The 17,853-nt window shown below is 44.4% G+C and overlaps 1 protein-coding gene across 1 annotated transcript; it reads right to left on the bottom strand.

Annotated features, from left to right (window-relative positions):
* Nucleotides 1-3,503: 3,503 nt before the first annotated feature.
* On the bottom strand, nucleotides 3,504-4,408 carry LOC129600983 (uncharacterized). Its single transcript, XM_055499673.1, has one exon. The coding sequence runs from the start codon at nucleotides 4,141-4,143 to the stop codon at nucleotides 3,601-3,603; it is 543 nt and encodes a 180-aa protein (XP_055355648.1). The 5' UTR covers nucleotides 4,144-4,408; the 3' UTR covers nucleotides 3,504-3,600.
* Between the last annotated feature and the right edge of the window lie 13,445 nt (nucleotides 4,409-17,853).

Raw genomic sequence — 17,853 nt, 5'->3', positions numbered from 1 at the left:
CCGGCGTAAGGCCTGTTTACTCTTTTTGGGAAGTAGAAAAGGACGCTTGGTTGATGATGTTAAAACAGCACCAACCATGCGCCGTTCCTACCACCCGGCGTTTGACGGGCTTCCTCTTAGCTGGTTTCCCGTTGCTTGCTGGTTTCACATGATTCCGCCTCGGCACCATACCCTGAGCCGGCCGCAACTCTTGTACAAGCCTGTCGACAAATTAAGCACTCGTAAACACAGCGAACATAGAAATTTACGGATTACGCATAAATCCACATTACGGCGCGCCACGCCACACTGCTTGATCACGTAACATGCATCTGTCTGGCTGGTGGTTTGGTGCACGCGATATATTTAAATGAGTACAATCGTAACTGCCTGGCGGGAGGTTGCTAGAAAACAGTCGGTGCAGTAAGCGGCAATCTAACTGTGGCGAGCACTTTGGCATCGCGATGAACGTAGTGTAGCGGCCACCGTTCAAGCGCCAACTCCGCGCTAATATGACTTTACCTGTACGTTTACATCTTCAGTTTGCCAGCCGGCTTGTACAGGTCAGCCAATTATAGCATGGAACGGCGATCTATGCGCAGCATATTTTTCACCAGTAGTAAAATTTAAAGCACTGTAAGAAGGATGCAATGTAAGGAGCGCGATTCCATGCTGTAATCGGCTAACCTGAAAATGTAGGCCAAATGGTGGGTCGGCCAAGATTACCTTTGCCTCCCCTTTGCCTTTGCCTTTTCACTTTGCCTTTTTCAACTTCACCTTTACCTTTGCCTTTGCCGCCGCCATTTCCTTACCGTTCTAATTTACCGTTCCAAAAAACCGTCCCAGATAACCTTTACCGTTGGTTTTAGCCGTTACATGACAGACTGCCGTCAAACAGTTTACCTTTTCCGGAATTTCTTCGTCCTTTTGCAGTTTTATTCAAGTTTTGCATCAGTTTGGTTAGCACATTATGATACCATTCACGGTAAATCTTGATTTATACTGCAGAATTAACATAGGAATTATCAGAAGTTCGCCCGCAGTCAAAGCAATATTTTACCTTTCACTACAATTATTCCCGTAGCCGCAATGTAAACTGTTAACTTAGACTCACAAATGTTTAGCGAAAATAATTTATGACATCCAACTACAGAAACAGAATTACAACGTACAGATAGACGCAACGCACGACGACGGCAAGGCTTTAAACTACGTCTTAGAAAAGCAAGTCGTCACGAAACATTGTAGCGTATTATTGTTTTCGTTGTCCGCTGCGGTCAAATGAAACCGCATTTTTTTTATTAAGCTCTGAAATATCTTTGATTGGGTATCCTTAAGAAGACATTATAACATTGTTGGATGTATAAGACATTATAATGGATGTAGAAGACATTATAACATGTGGAAGTATAACACAGTTGGTAGTTCAGAAATTTTCCGTGCTGATATTCCCGTCGTTTAGCTTTCGTTACAGTATCTCATGCGTCCGGCATAAAAAAATTCCGATGCATAACGGTGATAGTTCTATCATATATGACGATGGTAATGATCTTAGTATGTATGATGCGTAATAATCTTACTGCAAATTGCACCGGGTCTGCTCGTATCATAATGTGCTAACCGGGCTGATGCAGAAGTTGTTTACAATGTTGAAGTGCGATGCTGTTTTTGAATAAAACTTCAAAAGGACGTAGAAATTCCGGAAATGGTAAACTGTTTGACGGCAATCTGTCATGGAACGGCTAAAACCAACGGTAAAGGTTATTTGGGACGGTTTTTTGGAACGGTAAATATCAACGGTAAGGTAATGGCGGCGGCTAAGGCAAAGGTAAAGGTGAAGTTGAAAAAGGCAAAGTGAAAAGGCAAAGGCAAAGGGGAGGCAAAGGTAATCTTGGCCGATCCCAAATGGTCAATTACAGTAATGGTATCAGTTTATGGAAGTCATGAATTTACGAAAGGTTAGGTCGCGCTTACGAATGAAACGTGTACATATTATGATTTATTGTACAATGTACATACCGCACCGTCATTTTCCTTAATCACAGCAATGGCCACCGCCCACAAGAAGCCAACAGTCAAAATCTGCTACCTTTGGCAGTAAAGGTTCTTTTGACGTTATGAATAACAAAAATATTTATTGCCAAAGAGCGACCATTTAGGTACAACAGCCTGACATTCACAAATTTTGCGAATGTGTTTATATAATAAATATTATAGTATCCGTCATGCATTTTGCAACAGGTAACCCTGAGCAAAACATAAGTGCTTGCTTTCCTGAAATATGATGCATGCAAGCTTTCGGTAACATTGTTTTGCTGAAGTGTGGCTTTCGTATTAGAAAACATAACGCATACTTCCCTGGAAATCTGACACCAGACATATTATTGCATTAATGTGGCTGTTGTACAATTGTACTTTTGACATGAGTGGCCAGATGCAAAGTCAGTATAACAAGAAAACTGATGAACGCAGTTGTTTTGAGTGTTCTCCATGATGTCCGTGCAAACTCGCCCAAATACGGTGGCGACATAAGCAGTTGCTTGCGACAAAATCAAGAGTAAGTACTCGTAGGTACCTACAAGAAATGCAGGAAAATGCACGACAGCGTATTCTGGCCGAGCGGAATCAGCGTGTTATGAGAAAGTACAAAGAACGTACACGCGAGTATGTACATTATAGAACGTATGTAGAACGTATAATAATTATATAACGTATACATATTGAACGAATTTAGAACGGTTATATATTGTTACGCTTATGGTGGCTGCACAAATGTACAGGCTGGTGATCTTGATAGAAAATTTTCACATTTTCCTTATTAAATTTTTGTCTTCTTCGTATCGCACTATCAGTATGTACTGCATTGTAGCGCGTTTTTCAATCTCCTTTTCGGTTTTATATTCATCGGTATTTGTATTGACTGTTTTTTGTCTTCCATTGCTATTTTTTTCTTTTTAAATCGTTTTTGTTATCGGTATTTATATCACGGTATTCACATGTTAACATAACTGATTGATAATAGTCTAATACTAATAACTAACCTGCTAGTAAGTCAAAAAAAGTTAAGCCCAGATTGAAAGCATCGCTTATGCTATATCCTGCGAGGGTTTACCGTATTGGAATGCCCAAACAAACAAAGTCGGTAGGATTTCTCGCACAAGTTAAACCCGTGTCCAGCCCAGCCGTTGCCATAACCTGCTAATTTCACACGCTATGTTCTTTATCAAGCAGGTACTCTGTATTTGCAAGTTGGCAACGTATTTTCATACTTCAAAATCAGTGGTTTGACTTGTGCGTACCGTAATGCACTGAACTTTATGGTTTTCACCTTGCTTTTTAGGATACGGCTGCCTGGGCCGGAGCGAACTTTGCTTTATTCACTAAACTCACCTGGTCATTAGAAAAAGCTCAGCGCAAGCGGCTTCGGTGTTCATGAGTCATGACATGACACTCATCGCCTGACACATTGACCAATCAAATTTCCTCAGTTAGCGAAAATTAAATCAAGCACTCTAAAAGCCTTTGCAACAAGGTCATCGGCCTAAATTTCATATTTCACTTCACTGATATTAATTCTGATATCATGGAAGCGGGAGTCGGTAAACTCCGCAAGAGTTCCAATTATAGAGTGGTTCCATCATCAAACACAATTTTTCCGCTGACACTCGCCGGTATCGTACCGGTATAACCGGAATTCCTGCTTGTGAACGAAATATGTCCGTTGCATATCGGCGTATCTTGACGAAGGACTTCCAGATTGACACGATACACGGGCCTCGGGTTCAGGTGAACTTTAAAATCCTCATCGCTGACGTACATTTCGTAATTGTTGCTCGCCGCACGTAACGCTTCCCGTAACGGACGGGGAGCTGGAAAGTCGAACCGGTACGGAACCATCTGCCGCACCCAGATACGATTCGTGCCGAGAATGCTGTCCAACCGACGTACCTTGATATCGGGGCGCTCCGTCGGCCAGTACGTGGCTGCCCACATATCCGCCGTAAAGTTTTTGGTGGTGGTGGTATTAAACAGGAAAACAGCCGACATTTCCCTGACCAACCTGTCCATCTCGACGTCCTCAACGAACTCGTCTTCACCCAACACCTTTTCAACAGATGCTGCCACGAGCGTTTTAGTGAAACTGGCATATTCGCTGGGTTGCATGTAAATGTAGTTTTGCCCGGTTGCGAAGCGTTCCGCAAGGGCGTTGACGATCGTGTTGTTGGGGAGATGTTGTGTATCGATGCAGAACGGAGCGTGCGCGCACTCGGGGCGGTTACGGCAAGGGACACGAAGAGGCGCGACGCAAACGTCGCGCTGTCGTTGCGCAGCGCGGTCAACTGTTCGTTGTACGCCGCGTCCGTTGGATAGCACATGCGCACGGAGGCCGTCGGTAGCCTGCTGGTCATGGGCTGCCAGAGACCGGTTGTAATCGTTGGGGTGGAGTCATTGGTGGAGTACCCCAGCAGCATCCATTGCAACTTCAACGGGAAGACCTTGGAAAAAGCCCCCACTGCTAGATTCATTCGCAAGTCCCAGACGTATCGCACGGTGCGAGAGGATGTACAGGAATACGGTGTACAGAGTTTTATTACGACGCGGAAGCATCTTGTGTTTCTCTCGACGCTCACTGACACCCAACCGGGATCTCTACCGAACTCAGGCGGCATCAGAGTGGCGGCCGGTGCGTAGAAGAGCGGCGTCCTATCGGATGTCGTGTTAAAGACCTGCATTTGGAGGCTGGCGTAAGGCAGTGTAAACGTCGTCTGGGTTAAGTTGGCATTTCCTGCAAATGCAAATTTTTTAGGCCTCTTGAATGCTCATGTGACATAGGGTTTTCCTAAGATAGACAAGGGTGACCGTGCAGTATCTTTATGGATGTTACATGATGACTGTAAGCAGACGGTGCAATGCTAGCATGCATACAAATGACGAGTACAGTAGATGACTATAGTAGGTGGTAGATTCCTCACATGATACTTCCATAATAGCATCGACGCAAACTCGTAAAACTTCTTTTAATATTGCGACTACATACTTTTGCTGAAATCTACTTCTTTTCTTCTACTTTTGCCGATGGTGCCACGCTTCTTGCAGTAATTTTGGCTAGTCGATTTCGTAAAAGTCAAAATGATGAAACGCTACGGTAGTTAAAGAAAGGATCCCTTATGCTTACTATAGGTTAGCGAAGGTTTAAAGAGGTTGTTGTCTTGTACTTAGGTAATGCGCTACCCTGTTGGCCAATGTCCGCGCTCTGAGTGGTATCGATGGCAGAAGATTTATCCTCCGATTCGTCTTCATCAGATTCTGGAGGATCTATGGTATCTGTGCAGCACAAATGCACTGACAAATGATTGCTGATTACACTGAATTTTTCTGATTAGTTGTGCCCACCATGGTCAGCCGATGCCTGCGCTTTGGACGCCAACGTAGGTGCCACGCTATTTGGAACACTGGTGGCAGTGGTGGCTGATGTCGTTGATACAATAATCTCATTATCTACGATGTAGATACGGTAAGGACGCTGCATATAAGGAATGCCACAGTCCAATGCAATTAAGCGTTGATGGAGGCCCACTTACCAATGTCCGCGCTCTGAGTGGTATTCTTGGAAGATGATGTGCCGTCATTTCCAGATACTCTGCTGTCTGCAGTTCACAAGTTTAATGATAAGAATACATATGTATTATGCTTGTTCATACACTGATACTTTAGGACTAGGTGTACTCACCGCACAGTGCCGTATAAACGAGCAGGGAAATGAGCATTACAATGTACTGGAAACGGCCCATTTTACGAAGTAAACAACGAATAAAAAGGTACTATAATAAAAGCGATGACAACAACACACAATTTCAGTACACTAATGAAACGACATTGAGTGTTTTATATACCGCGGCTAACAGAGCGCAGCAGGGTGTGACTTAGGCTTGAAATGCTACGAGGATGCACGCAGTCAAACCGACAGTAAATTTTTTCAGCGAGACCAACCGGCATATAGTACAAGCGACTGCCAACCATCCACGGATGGCTGTCACCTGTTCCACGCATACAGTGCAAACGATACCTCCCTTTCACGGGTGGCTGTTATGTGGAAAAATAATTTGCCTGTGTGCGTGGTTGTCGGTTGGTCTCGCAGAAAAAATTCACTGTCGGTTTGACTGCGTGCATCCTCGTACAGATGCTTTACGGCACATCTGTATTCTGTATTAACGACGCAGAAGTGCCGGTAATACGGTATTCCGAAATCTTGTATGACAGACCAGATTAGCTCTGCATCCTGATGGCGATGCATAAACGTTATTACAAAACATTATTATGATGCATATGTGCTCCAAGGGTTTTGTGGTGGTCGTTGCTGATTTATGATATGCTTTAGTTCCGTAACCACACGTTGGTGCGAGGTACTGAATTAGATTCTGGCAAACTGGCCGTGTGGTTATACTGGCATTACCAACGGCTGTTTTCATCAGCCCAACAAGGAACATATATCCGTATAGCACTTCTTCGAATGTCTGACGAGGCTTGCATGTACAGACTGTATTGCACCGCAAGCGAAAAGCGGTAACGCTCGATTCCGGCATCGCTGCTGTTAACGATGTTTTAATGTAATTAATTGGGAGCAAACGGCTGTTCACGTTGCAAAAGGATTCAAGGTCGCGAAGCAACTATGATTACTGACTGCCAGAATCGAGAAACCCCAGTTTGCTGTGCGGCCTGAGCACAGGCCTACTTTATTAGAATGACGTCCCGTACGAACGGCAGAAGAAATTAAACCAAAATCAGGTTTAGAAATACCTGCAGAATAGGTAGCTTCCGATAATGTCAAGTCATGCTTTGCTTATGGCAAGCTGGTCAGAACAGGTAGTCACACATGGTGAACCGCTTAGTCAACATTCATCCGCTGTAGTATGGACCCGGGCCACCCGGCCATGTGCCTATGTCTTACTGTTGACTGTCTTGTTCATTCTCGGCCGGTAGGCATCCACGACACGGCGCGCTGAATAGCAATGTATGCCGATCACTTGTTTCAGCTGGGATTCCGGCAAAACTGGAACCACGTGGCACGTCGCATACGTCCGAACGACGCCGCGATGGCCGCACAACCTTTGCTTGGCAAAGAGGCATGTGCTTAGCGTGGGACGTTACTTGTGTGGACACGGTTGCGCCTTCCCACATCAAGTCAACGGCTGCAAGCGCTGGTGCAGCGGCGTTGGAAGCGGAAGAAAAAAGTGCCGGCTGTATTTGTATTTAAGTGGCACGTAAATCTTTGCACCGATAGCTTTCGAAACCATGGGCCCTTGGGGACCGTCCGCTATCGCCATTATCAAAGCACTGGGCAAACGACTCGAGCAACACACAGGCGAAACCCGCTCCCATGAACTTTTACGCCAAAGATTGTCACTGGAGATACAGCGCGGTAACGCGGCATCAGTCATGAGAACGATGGAAGGAGTAGGAAAGTTTAATGAAATTTTGATGTTGTAAAACATGCTGATGTTTTTGAGAATTGAAAAATTACGTGGTACCTCAGGTGAAATAAAGGGACTGTTGACTTAGTTCTTGGAAGCAGGCGGTAAACTGCTGGATATGTTCCGTAGAATTCTAGCAAGGTTGTAATGTGCGTTAGTGTTACTGCAGGTGCAACAGTGGCCGGTAGACTAGGACTGCATGACGACGATGATTTAACAGCTAGCAAACTGCGGTATATTTGTTTTCTAACCGAACTGGTAAGACAAAACAAAACTTTTCACTCAAATGTAAATATGTGAACCTCCTGTTACAGAACAACGCAAGTGAAAGTGTGAACCTCCTGTTACAGAACAACGCAAGTTCCAGTTTGCATGGGATCGACCGACGATTGATAAAGCTGTGTCGTCAATGAGGCTGGCCACTACCGACGAAACGAATCGAGCGGTGCTGTTAGCGGCGTTGTATCGCGACTCGGGCGCATGACTAAATGCGTTGCCTGTTCCAAATCTGCATACATTCTTGCGGGACGAAGAAGTACGAATCGGCGTGGCGCTTCGTTTTGGACTTCCAGCAGTAGAAGAACACGATTGTGTGAACTGCGGAAGCCATGTGGAAACGAACGGCCACCACGGCCTTTTTTGTTCCAGCAGCAGAGGCAGATGGTCTAGGCATACCGAACTGAATGCCGAACAAAGCGGGCTTTGGAACATGCCGGGTATCCATGTCAAAGCGAGCCACTCGGACTGTCAGGCAAAGTAACACGCGGCCAGATGGCATGACCCTCGTGCCGGTACGGGATGGTAAGGCGCTGGTATGGGACGCTACATGCTGGTACACGGTAGCCGCATCGCATGTCCGGGCAAGTGCAAGTGCATCCGGTAGTGTTGCGCATATGTCCGAAGACTGTAAACGCCGTAAATACGCCTACATGGAAAGGATGGGTTACCTGTTTTTCGCCCTGGCAATCGAAACTTTTGGCACATTCGGTTTGGATTTTATGGAGCTTATTCGTTTCGCTGGCAGAAAGATTCGCGACGTGACAGGGGAACCTTGTTCTACTGCATTTTTGAAGCAGAGATTAAGTCTAGCTGTAGTGAAAGGAAATGCTGCTGCAGTTTTGGGCACATTGAATATTCGCCCTAGGATTTTCGACGGCGATAACGATTTTGGATGTTTTTTTAACGTTTGAATTTGTATCATTTTGAGTAGTGTTACGCGAATGCACTTTTTGTTATATTGATAGCCTTTGCCCAGTAAACGATCATACTACCTAGCACAAACGTGCGGTTAAGGAACTAAAGCATAGCATAAATCAGCAACGACCACCACAAAGCCCTTGCAGCACATAAGCATCATAATAATATAGATAATATTATTATAACAGCGTAAAAACATCTGTTAAAATAATACAGCGTAAAAACATCTGTAGCATTTCAAGCCTAAGTCACACCATGCTGCGCTCTGTTGGCCGCGGTACATAAGCACACAACGTCGTTTCCATTAGTGTACTGAACCGGTGTGTGGTGTCACCGTTTTGATTACAGTACTTTTGCATCTATTGTCTACGTTGTAAAATGGACAGTTTTCAGTACATTGTAAGGCTCATTTCCCTGCTCGTTTATACGGCACTGTGCGGTGAGTACACCTAGTCGGGTAAAGAACCAGTGTATATTACACCATAATATTATTACCATTACACTTGTGAGCTGCAGACAGCAGAGTACATATCTGGTAATGACAGCACATCGTCTTCTCTGAATATCACTCAGAGCGCGGACATTGGTAAGTGGACCCCCATCAACGCTTAACGCGAAGTGGCTAGCAACTCGGTCCTTCTGCGGAAACGGGCATACCGTCGACGCGTTACACTTTTAGACAAAACCGTAGCATATGACACATAAAGAAATGATTTTTGTACTTTAAAATGGGCTCAGTAACAGTAACGCATTTGTTGTTGCTGAGAAATTAGCTTTTAAATTGAAAAATTTTAAGTCGATTTTTACAGAGTACAGATGTGAAAAAAAATATTCTGAAACGGCCATTTTATAGAGCGAAGTATTATAAGCTTATTATACGGACAGAATTTTGATTGATAAAAAACAGAAAAAGAAAAAAAATCGGGGGTGCCAAAGAAGTGCTTGGGGCACTCTACCCCTGGGTATTTCTGACCATATCTGGCGAATAAAACCTTCAACAGAGATTCTGTCCGTATAATAAGCTCAGGCTGCGGTACTTTATTTAATGCGATTTTATTCGTAATTTTTGGCAAACAAATGTATTCACAGCTGATTTTCAAAGTTTTTTTTAAGTTTTGTTCACTGTTAGCTTGCAAAGTACACCTCTTTCACGGCTTTGGTGCGGGTACCGAGAGTTGCTGCCTGCCGCACACAAAAGCACATGCACATGTGCAGCAACGCAGAACAGGCAGGCAGCCATATAAGATTCATGTAGACGGATGCAGTTATAGACACTATAACAAAAGACTGCAGTCAGACGGGAGATTTGCGTTTATGGCGTCCTTTGTCTCTCTTTCTTGTCAACAAGCTCAACAAAGCTGGATGGGGCAGTTGCAGATTTTGATCGCACCTGATTGCGATTACTTCAATGCCAACCACTGATGTCGGGTGCGATTGAAGGAATATGCCATCACTCACAATAAGTGCGGCGCAACCCATTATTTTGCGGTTCACCTTACGTGCCCCCGTCTACCACTCGTACAACTTTAATTTTTTGCTTGTTAACGAAAAAAGATATACTCATTACAATTATCGCATTATGTAGTATAAAAAACGCACTGTAAAATGAGCTAAGGTAATTTTTGGGAATTATTTTGAAAATTCGCTAGCCAGTTCGCGTTAATTGCAGTGGGCTGTGGCATTCCTTATGTGTAGCGTCCTAACCGTATCTGCATCGTAGATAATGAGATTGTTGTTACAAAGAAATCAGCATCTTCTGCAGCAGTCACCGCTGCCACCAGTATTCCAAACAGCGTAACACCCACGACGACGCCCAAAGCGCGGACAGCGGCTAACCATGGTGGATGCAGCTACTCAACAAATTGCAGTGTAACCAGCAACCATTTGTCAGTGCATTTGTGCTACACAGACACCACAGAACCTCCAGAATCTGATGAAGACGAGTCGGAGTCTGCCATGGATAACAATCAGAGCGCGGACATTGGTAAGTGGACTTGCTTAACATCAAATCACCAAACGGTGGCGCATTATAAGACATCTCCAAGAACCTCTTTAAACCGGCGCTAAATTATAGTAAGCTTAAGGAATCGTTTCTTTGATTGCCCAACGTTTCGTCATTTTGACTATTACGAACTCGACTAGCCAAAATTACTGCAAGAAGCGTGGCACCATCGGCAAAAGTAGAAGAAAAGAAGTAGATTTCAGCAAAAGTATGTAGTCGCAATATTAAAAAGAAGTTTTACGAGTTTGCGTCGATGCTATTATGGAAGTATCATGTGAGGAATCTACCACCTACTATAGTCATCTACTGTACTCGTCATTTGTATGCATGCTAGCATTGCACCGTCTGCTTACAGTCATCATGTAACATCCATAAAGATACTGCACGGTCACCCTTGTCTATCTTAGGAAAACCCTATGTCACATGAGCATTCAAGAGGCCTAAAAAATTTGCATTTGCAGGAAATGCCAACTTAACCCAGACGACGTTTACACTGCCTTACGCCAGCCTCCAAATGCAGGTCTTTAACACGACATCCGATAGGACGCCGCTCTTCTACGCACCGGCCGCCACTCTGATGCCGCCTGAGTTCGGTAGAGATCCCGGTTGGGTGTCAGTGAGCGTCGAGAGAAACACAAGATGCTTCCGCGTCGTAATAAAACTCTGTACACCGTATTCCTGTACATCCTCTCGCACCGTGCGATACGTCTGGGACTTGCGAATGAATCTAGCAGTGGGGCTTTTTCCAAGGTCTTCCCGTTGAAGTTGCAATGGATGCTGCTGGGGTACTCCACCAATGACTCCACCCCAACGATTACAACCGGTCTCTGGCAGCCCATGACCAGCAGGCTACCGACGGCCTCCGTGCGCATGTGCTATCCAACGGACGCGGCGTACAACGAACAGTTGACCGCGCTGCGCAACGACAGCGCGACGTTTGCGTCGCGCCTCTTCGTGTCCCTTGCCGTAACCGCCCTGAGTGCGCGCACGCTCCGTTCTGCATCGATACACAACATCTCCCCAACAACACGATCGTCAACGCCCTTGCGGAACGCTTCGCAACCGGGCAAAACTACATTTACATGCAACCCAGCGAATATGCCAGTTTCACTAAAACGCTCGTGGCAGCATCTGTTGAAAAGGTGTTGGGTGAAGACGAGTTCGTTGAGGACGTCGAGATGGACAGGTTGGTCAGGGAAATGTCGGCTGTTTTCCTGTTTAATACCACCACCACCAAAAACTTTACGGCGGATATGTGGGCAGCCACGTACTGGCCGACGGAGCGCCCCGATATCAAGGTACGTCGGTTGGACAGCATTCTCGGCACGAATCGTATTTGGGTGCGGCAGATGGTTCGATGGTTACCGGTTCGACTTTCCAGCTCCCCGTCCGTTACGGGAAGCGTTACGTGCGGCGAGCAACAATTACGAAATGTACGTCAGCGATGAGGATTTTAAAGTTCACCTGAACCCGAGGCCCGTGTATCGTGTCAATCTGGAAGTCCTCCGTCAGAATACGCCGGTATGCAGCGGAAATATTTCGTTTACAAGCACGAATTCTGGGTATACCGGTACGGTATCGGCGAGTGTCGGTCGGAAAATTGTGTTTGATGATGGAACCACTTTATAAATGGGAACAAATGGGTTGTTGCGGAGTATACCGACGTCCACTTCCATGATATCAATGAAGTGAAATATGAAATTTTTAGTCCGAGGTCCTTGTTGCAAAGGTCTCGCTTTTAGAGTGCCTGATATTTTATTTTCACTAACTGAGGAAAGTTTTAATGAATGTGTCAGACACGATGAGTGTCATGTCATGACTTACGATCACTAAAGCCGCTTGCTGAGTTTTTCCTAATGACCTATTGATTCTAGTGAATAAAGCGCTACGAGCGCTACGACGCCATCCAACAACGATGCAACCAATACGCATAAATAGTTGTCATAAAAAAAGATTGGGGCTACTGGAACCACCTTGCACCACCGTTTGGCTATTCTGAACACCTTTACGCTACTAAAGATGCTGATGGTGTCCGGGTGGTGAAAGCAGCCATTTCCTAAAAAGTAAAAAAGCAAGGTAGAAAATTATAAAATTCAGTTCATTACTGTAAGTGCTCGCACAAGCGAAACCCCAGAGTCTGAAGTATGAAAATATGCATACAAGTTGCTTGATAAAGAACATAGCGAGGGAAATACCTAAATCAGGTCATGGCAACGGCTGGCCTGGACACGGGTGCGAGAGATGCTAGTGACCGTGCTACCGTCTTTCTTTGCCTGGTGCATTCTACTAAATCCACACAAAATACAACATAAACGATGCATTTAATCTGTGCATGATGATTTATTGTTCGATAGTTATTATGCACATCAACGAGCACCACTCAGCATCCTTCGACAAATGCCTTATCTGGGCTCCCTAGATAGTACAGGGCCTACAGGCTCCCCTCAAGTTGAAACGGTTACGAAACTGCAGGTACTACTCTTGGTTCCATTTGATCTACCGTATATACTTTCTCATAAAACGCTGATTCCGCTCAGCCAGAATACATACGCTGTCGTGCACTTTCCTGCATTTTTTGTAGGTAATTACTGATTCGTGATTTTGTCACAACCGGCTGCATATGTCGCCTCTGTGTTCTGTGCGAGTGTGCACTGACAATATGGAGAACACTTAAATAACTGCGTTCATCATTACTCTCGTTTTTTGTTTTACTGACTATGCAGCTGGCCACTCATGTCAGGAGTACAACGGCCATATTTAGGGATTTGGCCCGGTACATAGCACCAAATTTGTATGCATCCACGGCAACTTTCGCTGTCCGCACTGCCAAACAATTTTTTGCATTGCTTTATGCTATTTTGTAGCCAAAGGATTCGTATACATAGGCGAAAAAACCGTCGGCGCGCGCAACATCCGGTTTGGGAGTTATTAGTGAAATGAAGTTCCAAACGTTTAAACGCGCGGAGGTGTACCAAAAGTCTCATTATGACCCGATGCTCTTCAAATTTTCCACGAAAGCGCACATTACTATGAAGGTCGTTTTGGTACCGAACTAACTTTCCACCATGTTTTTCAAATTTTAAATTAAGTAAGAAAGTAGGAAAGCAGTACTTCAGGGAAATAATGTTACAAAAAACTTGCATGGATCACAATTCAGGAAATCAAACACTTACGTTTTGCTCAAGGTTACTGGTGGCAAACATGTGAGATACTATAAAACCATATACACGCATTTGCAATATTTGTGAATGTCAGGCTGTTGCACTTAACTGATCGCTCTGCATACTTTGGCAATAAATATTTGTGAGACTCCGCGAAAGTCAGAATGACCTTTACTGCCGGAGTTAATAGCTCTTGACCGTTGGCTTCTTGTCAGCGGTGACCACAGCCGTGAATAAGAAAGTGACGGTTCTGTATCAGTACATTAAGTCGTAAGTTTTACACGCTCAATCCGTAAGCGCTAAGTTGTAGGTTTTACACGCTCTATCCGTAAGCGCGGGCTAACCTTTCGCAATTTCATGTCTGTCAGAAATTGGTATTTCTATAATTGCCCTACAGCATGGCGATTACAGCCTGGAATGGCGCTCCATGCGCTGAATCTTTTTCCAGATCTCCAGTTCTTACTATTGGTGGGTGAAGGATGCTGCGCATAGAGCGCCGTTCCATGCTGTAATTGGCTGACGTGTACAAGCCAGTTGGCAAATTGAGCATGTAAACGTACACGCAAAGTAAAGCCATATTAGCGCAACGTTGGAGCTTAAATGGTGGCCACTACACTATGTTTATCGCAATGCCTAGATGCGTTTCACAGTTAGATTGCCCCTAACTGCACACACCGTTTTCTAGCCACCTTCCGCCAAGCAATTTCGATTACTCTCAATAAATTATCTGGCGCACAATAAGCCCCCAGCAAACCCAACGCATGCTACGTGAGTAAACAGTGTGGCGTGGCGCGTTGTAGTGTGCATTTATGCGTAACCTTAAATTTTTGTTTGTTCGTTGTGGTTATACGAATGCTTAATTTGTCGACAGGCTTACAGAAGGTTGCGGCCGGCTCAGAGTATGGTGCCGAGGTGGAACCACGGGCAACCAGCAGGTGACTGGCAGCCAACCAAGGGGAAGCCCGTGAAATGTACCGTGAAGTACCGTGAGCAGTATTGTGAAATGTTCCTTTTTGCTGTTACATGAAGATTTCCACGTTGATAACTTTTTTTTTCTACATAGTCCGATTTATTTTAGCGATATGCCTGCCATTCAGCTGATTCAGTACATGATATGTCCGCTCACTTATTCAGACACCTGCCTGTTCTCATTCTCCTATATGAAGTACGGCTGTTGATTTTTCGAAAAGTTTCATTCCACCGTCTAACAACATTCAGTGGCTCATATCACATTTCCCATGTGTTGGCTGTACCGTCAATTGCAGATAACACCGTTTCCATACATTGCGCGTACGAAAACCAGCCGGTCTCGTAGACCGGTGACCTTTTCATCTTTTAATTGCTCTGCCTCAGAATTTACTTTTTAGTCACACCCGCATTTCTCCACTCGTTATTTAATATAAAGCCTCAGCCAAAAACAACGGTAATTGTTGCATGTTTTGATATCTGAATACTATTAATGCATCCGTGCAGTCAGTCACTCTGCTGTTTCCGGTCCGTCTTTTGTTATCGAGTAGTCTACAGTCTGCTATGAGTAGGCAATAAAGTCGAGCTTACAGTGAGTATTACGATGTGGATGTTATTTCCTACGACGTCAATGGTACGAGTATAATGCACAGCTCCGATCATGGCATTTCTGGACGGTACGCTATGGATTGTCAACGAGGAATCCCATCGTATACCTCGCTGGCAATCCATAGTGTAACGTACAGGAATTAGGAATTTGGAAGCGTGGACCTTTTGAGCACGCTCTCATTTTTCAGAGATAAAGTAAGATAGTAGGTTTTTGGTTTTATATTTATCGGTATTTGTATTGACTGATTTTGTTTTCCAGTTGCTACCTTTTTCTTTTTAAATCGTTTTTGTTATAGGTATTTACATCACGGTATTCACATGTTCACATAACTGATTGGTTAGTACTAATAACTAAACTACTAGTGAGTCAAAAAAATTTTTGAAGTAAACCAATTGCTAGCTAGCAACTACAATGCTTTCTGTATTCCGGTATTTCAGAATTTAAGCACAGATTGAAAGCATCGCTTAAGTTATATCCTGCGAGGATTTATTAGAATGCACCAAACAAAAAAAGACGGTAGGATTTCTCGCACAAGTTAAACCCGTGTCCAGCCCAGCCGTTGCCATAACCTGCTAGGTACTCGTATTTCACACGCTATGTTCTTTATCAAGCATGTATTTTCAAGTTGGTTACCTATTTTCATACTTCAAAATCAGTGGTTTCAGTTGTGCGTACAGCACTTTATGGTTTTCTACCTTGCTTTTTACCCGCACCCGGACATTTGGGAGTGTGACATTTCGCCGCAATTAAATTTGACGCACGACTTTTCGCCACGAAGACATTTCGCCGCGGGACATTTTGACGCTGGGACACTTCGGTTTGGGACAATTTGCATTGAGACATTATGACTTTCGGACATTTTGACGCAAGACGTCTGGTCGCGGACAATTCGCCGCAAAAGAATTCGACACGCTTCTGCGTGCTGCGATATTAGTTCTGCGTATGAGCAACTCCCTGGCTACTGATAAACTAGACGCCAGGTCGGGACATTAATTTTCGCGGGTTTTTCGGGTTTCTTGGAAGTTTTCCTATGTTTTCTTATGTTTCTTCGGTTTCTTCGGTTTCTTAGGCTACTTAGGTTCCTCAGGTTTCTTAGGTTACTCTTAGGTTAGGTTTCTTAGGTTAGGTTTCTTAGGTTATTTTTATATTTTTTTAGGTTTCTTAGGTTCCTCATGTCTCTTAGATTATTCTTAGGTTTCTTAGGTTTCTTTCGTTTCTTAGGTTCCTCAGGTTTTTTAATTTATTCTTAGGTTTCTTAAGTTTCTTAGGTTATTTTAATATTTCTTTGGTTTCTTAGGTTTCTTAGGCTTTTTAGATTTTTTAGGTTTCTCAGGTTTTTAGATTGCCTAGGTTTCTTAGGTTTCTTAGGGTTTTCTTATGGCTCTTTGCCTTCGTCTTTTTTTAGTTAGTTTTTTTGAGTTCGTGAATTTTTGTCCTAGGAATTCCTGCCAGTTTCAATTGGCCTGATAACAAATGTATCTGCTAAAATTGACGCTTCGTCGAAACAGCCCTGCGGCGACATGTCTCGGCGTCAAAACGGCCTGGCGACGAAATGTCTCTCGTTGTGGTGAACGATTGACCGAGCTACCACAACAGTCTAGTGCAGTGTGCACAGAGCCACTAGGTGAGCTAGTTACCGAGCTATCACTCCTTTCTAGTGAACAGAGCTCATTAGGTGAGCGGGTGACCGAGATACCGTAATGCCCCGTGTACGGAGCCCGCCAGGTGAGCAGGTGACCAGGCTGCCATTACTGAGAAGTAGCAGGTTGGGGTTCAGAGAATCATGAATCCAGCGGAGAGATTTAATATTCGTACTGACCTGGGAGAATCTGTAATTATTACATAAAACCGGTGTTTTTGCGCTATTGCGATGTACCGATCATTTTACGACGAAATATAAATGTGATACTGATAAGTAAAAAAATGGTCAATTGAAATCAAATAAAGTGGCCGTGGACCGACCCCAAGAAACGCGGAGGCGAAGCCGAGGCTGTTTCTTATATGTTTATATCGTGAACGTGTGATCACAGCATGATCACATCATGTTCGTCGCATGACATTTCCTGTAATAGCAGCGACGCAAACGCGTTAAACTTCTTTAACCATTTCGACTTCATATCGCTCTGGAGCTGATACATTTGGAGCTGATACATCGCTCTGGAGCTGATCTATTTTCTGCTGGCGGCGATGGTGTCACGCTTCTTGGGGTAGTTTTGGCTAGTCGATTTCGTAATAGTCAAAATGACGAAGCGCTACGGTAGTTAATGAAACGATCCCTTATGCTTGCTATAGGTTAGCGAAGGTTTAAAGACGTTGTTGTCTTGTACTTAAGTAATGCGCCACCCTGTTGGGATTTCATGTTAAGCAAGTCCACTTACCAATGTCCGCGCTCTGAGTGGTATCGATGGCAGAAGATTTAGCCCCCCGCTCGTCGTCGTCAGATTCTGGAGGTTCTGTAGAGCCAGC

Source organism: Paramacrobiotus metropolitanus, unplaced genomic scaffold (genome assembly GCF_019649055.1).
Source record: "Paramacrobiotus metropolitanus isolate TYO unplaced genomic scaffold, Prichtersi_v1.0 Parri_scaffold0000207, whole genome shotgun sequence".
In the NCBI taxonomy this organism is placed as follows: Eukaryota; Metazoa; Tardigrada; class Eutardigrada; order Parachela; family Macrobiotidae; genus Paramacrobiotus; species Paramacrobiotus metropolitanus.
The sequence above is the reverse complement of the archived record's forward strand: the minus strand, read 5'-3'. Positions and strand labels throughout refer to the sequence as shown.

What these genes read in the sequence shown, in the direction of transcription:
- LOC129600983 (XM_055499673.1), bottom strand. Translation starts at nt 4,143, where the DNA reads ATGCAACCCAGCGAATATGCCAGTTTCACTAAAACGCTCGTGGCAGCA.